The following is a 13,919-nucleotide window of genomic DNA, read 5'->3' as shown; positions in this document are numbered from 1 at the left end:
GGTGTCATAGGTCGAAGGGAGAACAAGAAAAGGAAGAGAAGAAGCAGAGGGAAGAGAAGAACCAGTAACATACAGTAAAACAGTTAGTAAAACAAGACAGAATGAGAAAAGTGACAGACAAAGCCTAAGATTAGAAAATTAAAAAAAAAAAAAACGGGGGGGGGGGGCAGACTGGCATTTTTCAGCACACCAGGCTTGCTTGATGACACTGTACTGCCTGCCTATGATATTATAGCACCCAGCTCTTGTGAGCTAAAACCCCCAGTATACCCCATCCTAGAACTAATGTTCAGTTGTGCCAAACAATCCCTATAGGTTTGTGTGTGAATAAATAAATACAGATACAGCCCAGTCCTTAGGTATGACGCTCTAGATCTGGGGAGAACCACTAGTTACCTATTCCAGCCTAACCTCCCAGCAAAGATCATTACAAAACCATTAGCTAATCCTGTGTGGGTGCCCCTGTATCAGGACATTGATATTTTATTCAAAGAGATGGGGAAACTTCAGGAAGTGTTATTTTTTTTTTTTGTACTGGGACAAGGGAGTAACTGGGTTTTATTTAGCAAAAATAACCATGCAAACCAAATACAGGGAGAATGTACAGCGTAAGCTGTGTTGGTGGCATGAAGAAGCCAGCAGAGATTCAGGAAGCATTAGTCACTGGTCAGACACTGGGAATTCTGCCATGAAACAAACAGCGTATTATTGGTTAAGGGTATTTGTTGTGCGCACACAGATGATTCATTCTCTGTATATTCCTACTGGTGGGAGATGCTACCTAAACAGCACCACCTAGTGGCCATAAATGGCATGTTGTAAATTAATGAGGCACGTAGTTACACTTGGGAGTGAAAGAATAAAAGATCTGTTTAGGAAAAGAGAAAGACACAAGTATATCTTGTATAAAAATGTCTGCATCATTCCCACACAACTCGTTTTCTTTTCCACCAGATCCACCCCATTCTCGACTTCCCAGAATCGTCTGGCACAGCTACCAGCGGCGGCCTTTTATTTGGCTGGGGCCTTTCCTTGTTCAGGGCCTGGCAGCCGCCTGTGGCTTTCCTAGCACAGGGGAAATATTGGGTATACGTAACTAGGTGGCTTTCATTATATTCTGATTATTTTTGCCATCTGCTGGCTGACTGCAGTACTGCACTTACACAAACAGACAGTGTACTGCACATTAGATGCTGTAGATCTGAGTGGGGCACATTATGTGGAACGTTGCAAAAATGTTCAGTGTTCCACTATATAAACTAACATATGTATGTGTGTATATACACTGCTTAGCACTTTTCACACAGGTGTGTATGTATACACAGTACTGCAATACTGAGAGTCTAGCCCTATCCCACAGATGTGGCCCAGGAAAGAGTAACTAGATGGGTCATACCAATTGTCTGATATAGGGGGAAATGTTAGTACAGGTATCTGACCACTTATCTGGAAACCCATTATCCAAAAAGTTACAAATTACAGAAAGGCCATCTCCCATAGACTCCATTTTAATCAAATAATTCACATTTTTAAAAATCATTTCCATTTCCCTTTTCCTATTAATAATAATAAAACATTACCTGTACTTGATCCCAACTAAGATATAATTACCCCTTATTGGGGGCAGAACAGCCCTATTGGGTTTATTTAATGGTTAAATGATTCCCTTTTCTCTGTAATAATAAAACAGTACCTGTACTTGATCCCAACTAAGATATAATTACCCCTTATTGGGGCAGAACAGCCCTATTGGGTTTATTTCATGGTTAAATGATTCCCTTTTCTCTGTAATAATAAAACAGTACCTGTACTTGATCCCAACTAAGATATAATTACCCCTTATTGGGGGCAGAACAGCCCTATTCGGTTTATTTCATGGTTAAATGATTCCCTTTTCTCTGTAATAATAAAACAGTACCTGTACTTGATCCCAACTAAGATATAATTACCCCTTATTGGGGGCAGAACAGCCCTATTGGGTTTATTTCATGGTTAAATGATTCCCTTTTCTCTGTAATAATAAAACAGTACCTGTACTTGATCCCAACTAAGATATAATTACCCCTTATTGGGGGCAGAACAGCCCTATTGGGTTTATTTCATGGTTAAATGATTCCCTTTTCTCTGTAATAATAAAACAGTACCCGTACTTGATCCCAACTAAGATATAATTACCCCTTATTGGGGCAGAACAGCCCTATTGGGTTTATTTAATGGTTAAATGATTCCCTTTTCTCTGTAATAATAAAACAGTACCTGTACTTGATCCCAACTAAGATATAATTACCCCTTATTGGGGGCAGAACAGCCCTATTGGGTTTATTTAATGGTTAAATAATTTTTTTATGCAGGCTTTAGGAGATCTGAATTAGAGAAAGGTCCCTTATACGGAAAACCCCAGGTCCCGAGCATTCTGGATAGCGGGTCCCATACCTGTACTGCAATACTGAGAGTCTAGTCCTATCCTATAAGTGTCTCCAAGGAAAGAGTAACTAGATGGGACATACCAATAGTCTGATATAGGGGAAAATGTTAGTACTGCAATACTGAGTCTAGTCCTATCCCACAGGTGTGGCCCAGGAAAGTAAATAGGCGGGACATACCAACAGTTCAAAATACCATAAAAAAAAGAGGAAAAGCCGCACTCCTTCTCTAAAAAAAAAAAAGTCCTTTTATTCCATTAAAAATAAAAACATAAGTGGCTACTGTGAAGCAGACAGCTTAACGCGTTTCAGGGAGCTTTAGATTTATATTTTAAAATAACAAAGACTGTTAGTATTCCGGCAGTGAGGGTTTTTTTTACTTCAGTGATGAGAGTTTAGGCCTGTCCCAGAGATAGAGCCCAGAAAAATTAAAATTATTTTAGTTTTAGTACTGCACTGATGAGTGTCCTGTACCCCGAAGAAAGAACACAGAAAGAAAATGTGGGTGAAGCACAATAACAGGGGAAAGAAGTTAATACTGCAGTGTCTAGGCCCATCTACACATGGAACCCAGAAGACATTAGTGAAAGGGAGAAAAACATTATTGGGGAAAAAGTTTTGGTGAAAAGCCACACCTATCCCAGATGGAGATCAGGAAAGAGCACCTGGGGGACCATACGTAATAGACTAGTTAATGTTAATAAAGGTTAGTACTGAGGTGTGTATGCCTATCTCACAGATGGGGACCAGGAGAGAGTACCGGGGGGGGGCCATACATAATAGACTAGTTTATGGGAATAAAGGTTAGTACTGCAGTGTTTGTATGCCTATCCCACAGATGGGGCCCAGGAGTGAGTACCTAGGGGGGGGACCATACATAATAGACTAGTTTATGGGAATAAAGGTTAGTACTGCAGTGTTTGTATGCCTATCCCACAGATGGGGCCCAGGAGTGAGTACCTAGGGGGGGGACCATACATAATAGACTAGTTTATGGGAATAAAGGTTAGTACTGCAGTGTGTGTATGCCTATCCCACAGATGGTGCCCAGGAGTGAGTACCTTGGGGGGGACCATACATAATAGACTAGTTTATGGGAATGAAGGTTAGTACTGCAGTGTGTGTATGCCTATCCCACAGATGGGGCCCAGGAGTGAGTACCTGGGGGGGAACCATACATAATAGACTAGTTTATAGGAATAAAGGTTAGTACTGCAGTGTGTGTATGCCTATCCCACAGATGGGACCCAGGAGTGAGTACCTGGGGGGGGGCCATACATAATAGACTAGTTTATAGGAATAAAGGTTAGTACTGCAGTGTGTGTATGCCTATCCCACAGATGGTGCCCAGGAGTGAGTACCTGGGGGGGACCATGCATAATAGACTAGTTTATGGGAATAAAAGGTTAGTACTGCAGTGTGTGTATGCCTATCCCACAGATGGTGCCCAGGAGTGAGTACCTAGGGGGGACCATACATAATAGACTAGTTTATGGGAATAAAGGTTAGTACTGCAGTGTGTGTATGCCTATCCCACAGATGGTGCCCAGGAGTGAGTACCTAGGGGGGACCATACATAATAGACTAGTTTATAGGAATAAAGGTTAGTACTGCAGTGTGTGTATGCCTATCCCACAGATGGGACCCAGGAGTGAGTACCTGGGGGGGACCATACATAATAGACTAGTTTATGGGAATAAAGGTTAGTACTGCAGTGTGTGTATGCCTATCCCACAGACAGGGCCCAGGAGTGAGTACCTTGGCGGTGCACTGTCGCACAGTGTTGATCAGCTCCTGGATGACCATATCCACACATTTCAGGCACGGCTCCTTCAGCTTTACAACCTGTTTCTTTACAATGGCCTCAAAAGCCATGTCTGGTGTGAACAGCCCTGTCCTGTGGGAGGGAGAAGAGAAAGACATGAGGGATCCGAGGCCTCCCAGGTCCTACACTGCACAAGCAGCATCCATATATTTTAGTGGAGAAACTATTAAAACAAAACACCTACAAGCCTTCTGGTAAACTATTTACTAGTCTCTACCCATAATTCCTAGGTACACATTTTAATCATTCTCCACTGCAGGTTCTAGCACTTGCAACTGCTATCCTATACACATGCCAAAGTCCTGGCTTTCATTGCAGAGTGTTTGCTATCAGTTCTGCTGCGTGAAACCACCATTTATATAATATTTAAACACCACTCCCCTTTATGTTGGTTTAATTAGCTCCTACATATCCATGACCTGCCCCAAAAAGATCCCCCCCAAACAAAATGACAAATGTTTAATTACGGCGGCGCAGCAAAATGACGGTGCTATATAATAAAAATATGTTGCTATTTGGAAATTGGGTAGAATGTTGGGGAGCACAGATTATGTACTTTTTAAAAAGTTGCATACGCTGCTAACAATGAGCTTTACAAGTGCATCCTGGGTGTCTTGCGCGTGTACCCTAAATCGCAGGTATAGGCTGCTATTCCTCAGCCCTGTCACTCACAAAGGCACCAAAAAAGACCCCTACCTGACACCATGTATGTTCTTGATGGCGTAGCTGATTTCTCGCCGTAAATCCTTCTCGTCAAATTCCATCTTTATAGGAAAAAGCCAGGACAGCAGTTAACTACTAAACAAGATGGCAAATACACACACACATTCTACTGAGCAACTGAGGCTATCTGCTGTAATAGGTAGAGGAAAGGCTCTATACAGGGTAATAGTGGGAGCTACTGGATAGGTTATATTGAGCAATAAAAGGGGTTATAGGGAGGGGTTATATGGAGCAATAGGAGGGGTTATAGGGAGGGGTTATATGGAGCAATAGGAGGAGTTATAGGGAGGGTTATATTGAGCAATAAAAGGGGTTATAGGGAGGGGTTATATGGAGCAATAGCAGGGGTTATAGGAAGGGGTTATATGGAGCAATAGGAGGAGTTATAGGGAGGGGTTATATGGAGCAATAGGAGGAGTTATAGGGAGGGGTATATGGAGCAATAGGAGGAGTTATAGGGAGGGGTTATAGGGAGCAATAGGAGGAGTTATAGGGAGGGTTATATGAAGCAATAGGAGTAATTATAGAGTTTTACAGAGTGGTTAAAGAGGCTTTATAGAGCAATAGGAGGTCTTACAGGGAGGGGTTTTAATAGAGTTGAGGATCAGTAGGAGGAGGTATAGGGTCAGGTTATAGTAAGGGTTATATCAAGTAATAGGAGGAGTAAAAGGGGCAATAAGCATTACAGCAAAGGTTATAAGTAACAATGGGCATTATAGAAAGGATTACATATGAGCACTCGCCTTTACAAGCTCAAATGGAAAGCGCTCATGAAAGATCCGATTAATCCTGGCACCTCCAGAAAGTTCCAGAGTATCCACTTGGTCCCCAGAACCCTCAATCCTTTTCTCAAAATCCACTCCAAACTGTTGGACCATTCTGTAGAGGAATAAGGCACAGTATGAGGCACGAGTCAGGCATTATTTATGCTTTAGGTGGCAGATATATGGGCAGATTTCAGCTGCAGGTTTGAGTCCTTCAGACTTCTTTCACAGCTTATCTGACCATGTATGGGAACCCCAGACAGCCCTACCCAACCAACATGTGGCCTAATGACCTAGATTGGATAGGTTTGATTTTCCCATCAGATTAGGAACCACTCGGCTTATTGATACAGCTCTCGGTCTGACTGTGCCTATGCCTGCCATTTTAATTCTAGTGCCAAACGATCAAATTAGCCAGATATCGGTGGCCATATTGGGAGAAGATCTGAATATCATGTCAGTCTTGAACCCCCAGGTGTTAGAGGAAAAACTGGGGGTTACTTACTGCAGCAGTGCTTTGGTTTTCCTCGTGGGATCATCCGGCCGAAAGTTCTTATATTCCTCTACTTCCTTCTCCAGAGACAGCAATTGGCTCTGCAGTTTGTTGCGTAGGGCAGGCAGCGTCTCTCGGATGTGATTAGTTAGTTGCTAAGGGAAAAGGAAGCAGAAACATGCAACATAAAGCACACAGAAAAGTTAAATACCAAAATCTATGGAAAAAAACGAAAAAGATCCAGTGGTGTAAATTTGGACCTGTGCCCCCCCCACCAATATATATATAATTCCCATCTATAATATAGATTGTCCTACTGTTAGGAACTTTTAACTGCTCTTCATTTTTTGACAATTTGAAAGGCTGGTTGTCAGGGTCACTGACTCCCAGCAACCCCCCCCCCCCCCCCCAAAAAAGGGGATTTTCTGAGAGGCTACATATTGTGTTGTTATTGTTACTTCTTACTGCTTATACTTCTACAGAGGGCTTCTTTTGTTCATCTTCCAAAGAGCTGCCTGGTATCTAGGGTTAGTGAGAACCTAGCAACCAATAAAGTCTCCACTGGATAACTTTTATTTATTTATTTTCAAAATAACTTTTCCTAATTTATGTCAAAGGGGCAGAATAAAGTGAGACCAATACGCTGTTGGGGGGGGGGGGGGGGATGGTGTGCATTTTTAATGTTATCTTATAAAATTGGCCTGAATTGGTAACTCTCATGCATCAGTGCCTCCTATGATGGGCCTATGGCATTCGCTTACCTGGTTGAGAGTTTTCTGCAAGTGTGGCGTGCCCATTCTCTCTGCTATGTGCCGATAGCCAGGGTGTGACAGGAAGAACTTCCGCTCTGCCCCAAGGGCCGCTTTGATGTCCTTTTTACCATCAATATCCTTCTGACTTCTGTTCACAACCCCGATATATCCTATGGGAAAGGGAAACATGAGGATCTGTAGAGAGGGGGCAGTATTTTACAGAAGAAGCATCCTGAGCATCACTCAATTTCGACAAATATTAGGTAGTTCATAGGACCTATAGATTGGTACTATTATTGGTACCTGTATGGTGGTCTGACAGTCCTGGGCAATATCCAAGGACTGTGGATATCAGTTAGGTTTGAAAGCTGAAAATCTGCACCATGCAGAGAGGAGCAAAGTGAAGAGGCTCTTCTAATGAACTGTGATCTTTGCATGAACATTGGTAACAGAAAGGCTGCCATACTAGGTACACGCTCTGTCTATTCAGCCCATTGGCTCACAGACTGGAGAGAATACCCAAACTGGTCTGTGCTCTTTTGGGCAAGCAATAGAAAGGTGGCCATACTAGGTACACACTGTGTCTATTCAGCCCACAGCTCAACAGGACAAGCAATAGAAAGGTGGCCATTCTAGGTACACACTGTGCCTATTCAGCCCATAGCTCAACAGGACAAGCAATAGAAAGGTGGCCATACTAGGTAAACTCTCTGTCTATTCAGCCCATTGGCCCACAGATTGGGGAGAATACCCAAACTGGTCTGTACTCTTTTGGACAAGCAATAGAAAGGTGGCCATACTAGGTACACTCTCTGTCTCTAGAAGAGCATACTCTAATTCAGTGATCCCCAACCAGTGACTCGGGGGCAACATGTCGCTCACCAACCCCTTTGATGTTGCTCCCAGTGGCCTAAAAGCAGGTAGCCATTTTTACATTTCTGGCTTGGAGACAAGTTTTAGAAGCATAAAAACACAGTTTTACTCCAAGCAGAGCCTCCTGAAGGCCTGCAGTCCACATGGGGCTAGCCAATCACAGCCCTTATTTGATACCCTCAAAAAACGTTTTTTCATGCTTGTTTGGCTCACCAACACTTTTTATATCTGAAAAGGATCCCCAACCCAAAAGGTTGGGGATCCCTGCCCTAATTGGTCTGTGCTTTTTGGATGAGTAATAGAAAGACAACCATACTGCGTGTGGACCCTTGTATGCTCTCTGCCTTTTCAGTCCTTTTCAGCTGGAGAGACAAGCCCCGATGCCGCCCCCTCTCCCACTCTGTGCTTACAACTTTAGCGTGGAGTGGGTCCAGAGGGGGCCGCATCGCTAGCATTAGTGCTATCTGCACTAGAAGAGGCAAATTTTTACTTTAAAAAATGAAAAATGTCGGCTCTTACAGTAAAGTTACCAGAGGCGGCTTTTTGTTACCTCTGGTAACTGGCTGCTCCCTGCCACCTAGGGCAAGATTTTCACCTTTCCTCATAGCAGGATTGTCCCTGCCTGGGCATATTAATCGGAGGTCCATTTAATCAGTCTGGGCATGGTCACCTTTAGAGCCGTGACACACGGGGAGATTAATCACGCCGCGACAAATCTCCGTTGCTGCGGGCGACTAATCTCCCTGCCATCCCACCGGCTAGAATGTAAATCACCAGTGGGATGGCATACGCGGCACCGTGATTTGCCCAAGTTTCCTCCCAAGGCAACTTCGGCAAATCGCAGTGATGCATATGCCATCCTGACACCGATTTACATTCTAGCCGGTGGGATGGCAATGCGGGGAGATTTGACGCGGCACGACTAATCTCCCTGTGTGTCACGGCCCTTAGGGCTATGACACACGGTGCTACTATGGACTCTTGGCCATGCCACGTCAAAGTTTATTACATCCTTTTTCTAGGATATGCCTGCATGTTGACACGGCTGCCATTAGAAAAGGGTGTATATGTATCTGCAGGCTGTTCCACCTTTGCTCCATTCCAAGATCTAATTAAAACTGTCACAAGTGTGCAAGCCTGAGGCTATCACGATGTAGGTTAATGAATAAGAGAATGAGTCAGAAAGACAGATATAGACACTCTCATGCAAAGATATCCTCACAGCTAATGGAAAGAAATCGCCCGCACCACTGACTAGTCATGAATTCTGCATTTTTGCCAAATGAGCAAAACTTTCCCCCGATATGGTGGACGGTATTGCACTAATGCCCTAGGGCCAAACGATTGCATTGCAATGAAGGGGATAGGAAAAGTCGGAGCGAGGACCACATCAATAAGACAACGTGGTCCCTGATTCGACGAAATATCAAGCCTGTCCAATCGACAGCTGCCCAATTTTTGCCCAGATATTGGTCAGGGAAGCCTGTCGGAGGGCCCTATATATGGGCAGATGATTTGCCAAGTCAGTCTTTAGGACACAAATCGGCAGCTGAAATCTGCCCCTGTATGGCCACCTTAGAAAAGCTGTTTCTGCTGAACTGAGCTCAGTACAGGATAATCGTATGCTGGCATAGTTTCAGGTTATCTCAGTTAAAGGGAAACTATACCCCAAACAATGTAGGTCTCACATGTAAAACGCTGCTTCTTCTAAATAAACCATTTTCATATAAATATACTTTTTTTTAGTAGCAGGTGCTATTGGGTAATCCTAAATAGAAAACTGCCATATTAAAGGAGACATATCCTATAAAAATTATGAATGTACCAGGGAATTATACTCCTCTAGATATAGAAGGATTGTGCTTAAAAAAGTTGTGTTTCAGACTGATTTATTGAGAAATTCCACAAAAAGCCCACTAGTCCCGCCCATCTGTTCCACTTCCTGCTGGCTGAATTCTCTGGATGAGCTGCGGAGCCGGCGGCCCTCCGTACCCTGCACTGTAGGATAGGAACCAATCAGCAGCTAGGCTGACCTGATAGGGAACTGAAGCCTGTCTGTGTTTTTGTGACTGCAGAGCTGTGATTGGCTCTCCCCTACCTACTGTGCATCTGGCAGGGACCGTTAGGACACGCCCACTCTTCATTTCACACTGGACAGAGAAGTGATAGGATCTATAGGGAGCTCCAATAAAGGGGCCATTGTTACAGATAGGGTTAATGTTTAGCCCAAAGGGAAACCAGCACCGGATATTATTCATAATTGCCTACAAAATAAGTGTTTTTCCCCATTTATCCAATAAGTAGCCTTTAAGAATTAAGGGCTGCCCCCTGGGATCATAGGATTCACATTGCGCACAAACAAGTCATGGCACACATACATGCTAGGCCCCATCAGCCAATGAATGGGCAGAGTTCTGCCTTTTACTCCCACACTACTTCCTGTTACAGTTAGAGCTGCATTACTTCCTGTCAGCTGATCTCTGAGGGAGCACACAGCCCATCACAAAATGGCGGCTCAAGGGAAAGGATGTAAAAGGGCAATATTTACTGATATATATATATTCCAGTTTGGGGAGATTCTTTAGCAGGTCACTTAACATAATATCAACTATCTGTATTCATTCTGGGGGTATAGTTTTCCTTTAATATGCAGTGCTCCACAATTCCATTAGACATACACACAAATAAGTTAGTGTACCTCTTCTTAAGGGCAGCAGCTTATTTTCCAGTATATCCTTGGCATCTGTGCCTTCATCCATTAAATCCAGCTTGGTAATAACTCCAATTGTCCGCAGACCTTTAAACCAAAAACAATGCAAAGATAGTTCCCAAGTTAAGGTTAGTAGGTGGGGTTAAAAAAAATGGATCTTATTGGCACTAAGTGGCACAGATGGGCATCCCACTGTGTTCTTACCTTGCGGATCCACTTCCTTGGCCATTTTCAGGGCATCGGAGTTGGCCAGGTCAGTGTTGCCGGGTGTGACAGCCAGGATGAGGCAGCTGTCCCTGCTGATGAACTGCAAGATCATATCTTTGATCTGGTACTCGATGTCGTGGGGCTGGTCACCTACTGGAACCTTGGTTATACCCGGGAGGTCGATCAGTGTCAGGTTCAAAACTAAAAGAAGATTGGTTAGAGAGTTAAATACCTTCCAGCGTGCCACAGGCCAAGCCTGCCCAGTGACATTTCCCACACTAATTTGCTGTTACAACTCCTACACCCGGCTGTCTGGAAATTCTGGGAGTTACAGTTTAACACCTGGAGTGTGACATTCCTGTACCAAATTCCTTCCTGCAGTAGAGAAAACCATGCAGCTCCTTTTAAGGATACCTGCCCCCCTCCTGCTGTTGTATGTGCCCTACAACTATTATCTGGGCTGGCTATGCCTCATACAGAGCCCCCAAACTCTATTTATCTATATATAGCCCACTCAGAGATAAGCCAGAATAGTACCTTCTGTGCTGAGAGATCCCAGCTCTAAAGCAGCGCTTCCCAAACACAAGGCCTAGCTGCTGCCCACATGGAGGGCCACCCAGAGCAAGGCGTATGTTTCAGCATGTTCCAAGGAACGTTCCAGCTGGCCATCATTTTTTTTTAGCACAATTTTTTTTTAATTATATGCCATTTTATTCTGCTTCCAGACTGCTAACTGGAGGAGTCACCAATGTCTGGACTAAAATTGGCCAGATCTCGATTGGGCAGGTTTGATTTTCCGTCGGATCGGAGACGGCATTGAGTCATTGATGCAGCCCTTGGTCTAACAGCCCATGTACCCACAATAGGTAGCCATGTTGGGAGACAACCCGCTTATTTGGTGACCTCGCTAATATGGCTGCCTTAAGACTTCAGTTTTATTCTCTCTTTCATTTACAGCTTATCTATTGATTCAGGCTCTCTGACTTCCATTTTGATTTAAAACTGCTCTATGGTTTCTAGGCTAAATAACCCCTTCCAACCAGATAACCACTGAAATTCCAAGCCTGAGAGCAGCAGTACAAAAACTAATGTAAAAAAAAAATACATAAATAAAGACCAGTTGCAATATGTCTTAAAATGCTGGGGTCTACACCTTATTATCAGTTAATTCGAAGGTGAACTAGAATTTTAAACATTTATTGTATTATATTTTTTGGAAGTGGCTAAATGAGGGATACAACAATCCTTTGATATATCAAAAACCTTGCCATGAATCAAATGAGGCCCGGGCACTGAATGAACACTGCACCTTAAATTATATATTATATATATAATATATTCTTGCAAAGAATCGGCACTCACCAGTATCGGGCACAGGCTGGGTGCTGACAGCATACCATCAGATGGTATGCTGAAATAAATCACTGACCTGATTGATGCTGTAGCTGTGAGTGCTTTCTACTGTTGAGTTTGATATATATAATATAATATATATATATAATATATATATATATATATATATATAATATATATATATATATATATATAATATATATATAATATATATATATATATATATAATATATATATATATCCCTTTTCAGATCAATCCCATCCACCCGCCATAACTGCCAAAAACAAGCAACCCCTCTCCCCTTGCAGTTCATATTCCATTATTGCTATTCGGTGGGGTCAGCCTAGGGATCCTTTGTATAGACAATGAGTTGTTGTTCCCTTTTATTTGCCCAGTTCCCGAATTTTATACTTGCAGACAATCGGATCTTATGAAATGTTCCTCTAATTGACTGATGGTGACGTAAAGATGAATCAGCAGTAACTAAAACCCCATGGGCCTTGGGCAAATTTCACCTTTAAATCGCATGAAATGTATTTTAAAGGAAAACTAAACCCTAAAAATGAATATGACCAAAAAATGCCATATTTTATATACTGCAACAGCCTCAGTTTCAGACTCTCAATAGCAGCCATGACCTAGGACTTTAAACTTGTCACAGGGGCTTGTTGGGGACACTCACAGATGACAGGTAAGATCTAAAAGGGACACACGAGTTCAGGTTCAGACTGTGGCCTTGGTATTATAAATATACAGTGTCTCAAAGGGCCAACACCAGTCTAATATATAGTGAGCCTATGGCTATGGAGTAGCCCTCTGTTGTCAGTCTGGACTGGCCTAAGCCCCCCATTGGTGTCACCTGAGAGACAACCCAAGGCAGGTGAGCTGGGATGATAAATATAAAGAAATATCAAATAGTATAGAAGTATTGATTACATGATCTGTGCATATAAACTATCCTGTGTAAAACAAAAATATGACTTAGCTTAATTACTCTTATCAGCTCACACAGACCAGCTTTGGGTGCGCTAGTTTTGACCAATGGCATTCTTTGGGTGGATTAATTTAAACCTACAGGATTCTTATTAGTAATTTTGTGCATCTCATGTCATTTGCAAACGTTTTGTGGGGAAGCAGCCTATAAAAGCCCCATTTGAAGCCTTCTGTGATGCTTCCCAAGACTCTCTATCATCATGGAAAGTGTCAGTGGTACTGTATATACTCAGTGGGCTCTGAGAAGCTGTTGGGTAGCTAAGCTTAGGGGTCGTCGCAAATTATCAAGCAGAAAATGAGGTTGGCCTGTCATATAAGATGATGCTACAGGGGGGATTATTAAATTCTGATGCACACTGCACAGGCCTCTAAGCTGCCATGTTGTAATTATCTGTATTAAATACTAACCAACCTGATACTGTGCCATTTATAGTCTATATATACAGTATAGTGTGAGTGGGTCCCTAAGCTCAGGTTATATTGTGCCATTTATATTTTGTATATACAGTATAGTGTGAGTGGGCCCCTAAGCTCAGGTTATATTGTGCTATTTATATTCTGTATATACAGTATAGTGTGAGTGGGTCCCTAAGCTCAGGTTATATTGTGCCATTTATATTCTGTATATACAGTATAGTGTGAGCGGGCCCCTAAGCTCAGGTTATATTGTGCCATTTATATTCTGTATATACAGTATAGTGTGAGCGGGCCCCTAAGCTCAGGTTATATTGTGCCATTTATATTCTGTATATACAGTATAGTGTGAGCGGGTCCCTAAGCTCAGGTTATATTGTGCCATTTA

At 42.8% G+C, this 13,919-nt stretch overlaps 1 protein-coding gene across 11 annotated transcripts in view; it reads right to left on the bottom strand.

The window, feature by feature from the left end:
- The window catches only part of dnm2 (dynamin 2), a 61,211-nt gene that overhangs the window by 24,867 nt on the left and 22,425 nt on the right, over positions 1-13,919 (bottom strand). For all 11 annotated transcript variants that reach the window (XM_031897875.1, XM_031897877.1, XM_031897878.1 and 8 more), the window contains 7 exon segments: positions 10,768-10,971; positions 10,552-10,650; positions 6,990-7,150; positions 6,241-6,383; positions 5,715-5,850; positions 4,945-5,012; positions 4,182-4,320 (listed from right to left, as the gene is read on the bottom strand). In XM_031897875.1, coding sequence (XP_031753735.1) covers positions 4,182-4,320; positions 4,945-5,012; positions 5,715-5,850; positions 6,241-6,383; positions 6,990-7,150; positions 10,552-10,650; positions 10,768-10,971 — 950 coding nt within the window.

Source organism: Xenopus tropicalis, chromosome 3 (genome assembly GCF_000004195.4).
Source record: "Xenopus tropicalis strain Nigerian chromosome 3, UCB_Xtro_10.0, whole genome shotgun sequence".
In the NCBI taxonomy this organism is placed as follows: Eukaryota; Metazoa; Chordata; class Amphibia; order Anura; family Pipidae; genus Xenopus; species Xenopus tropicalis.
Note: the sequence above shows the minus strand (reverse complement) of the source record. Positions and strands in the feature narration are given on the sequence as shown.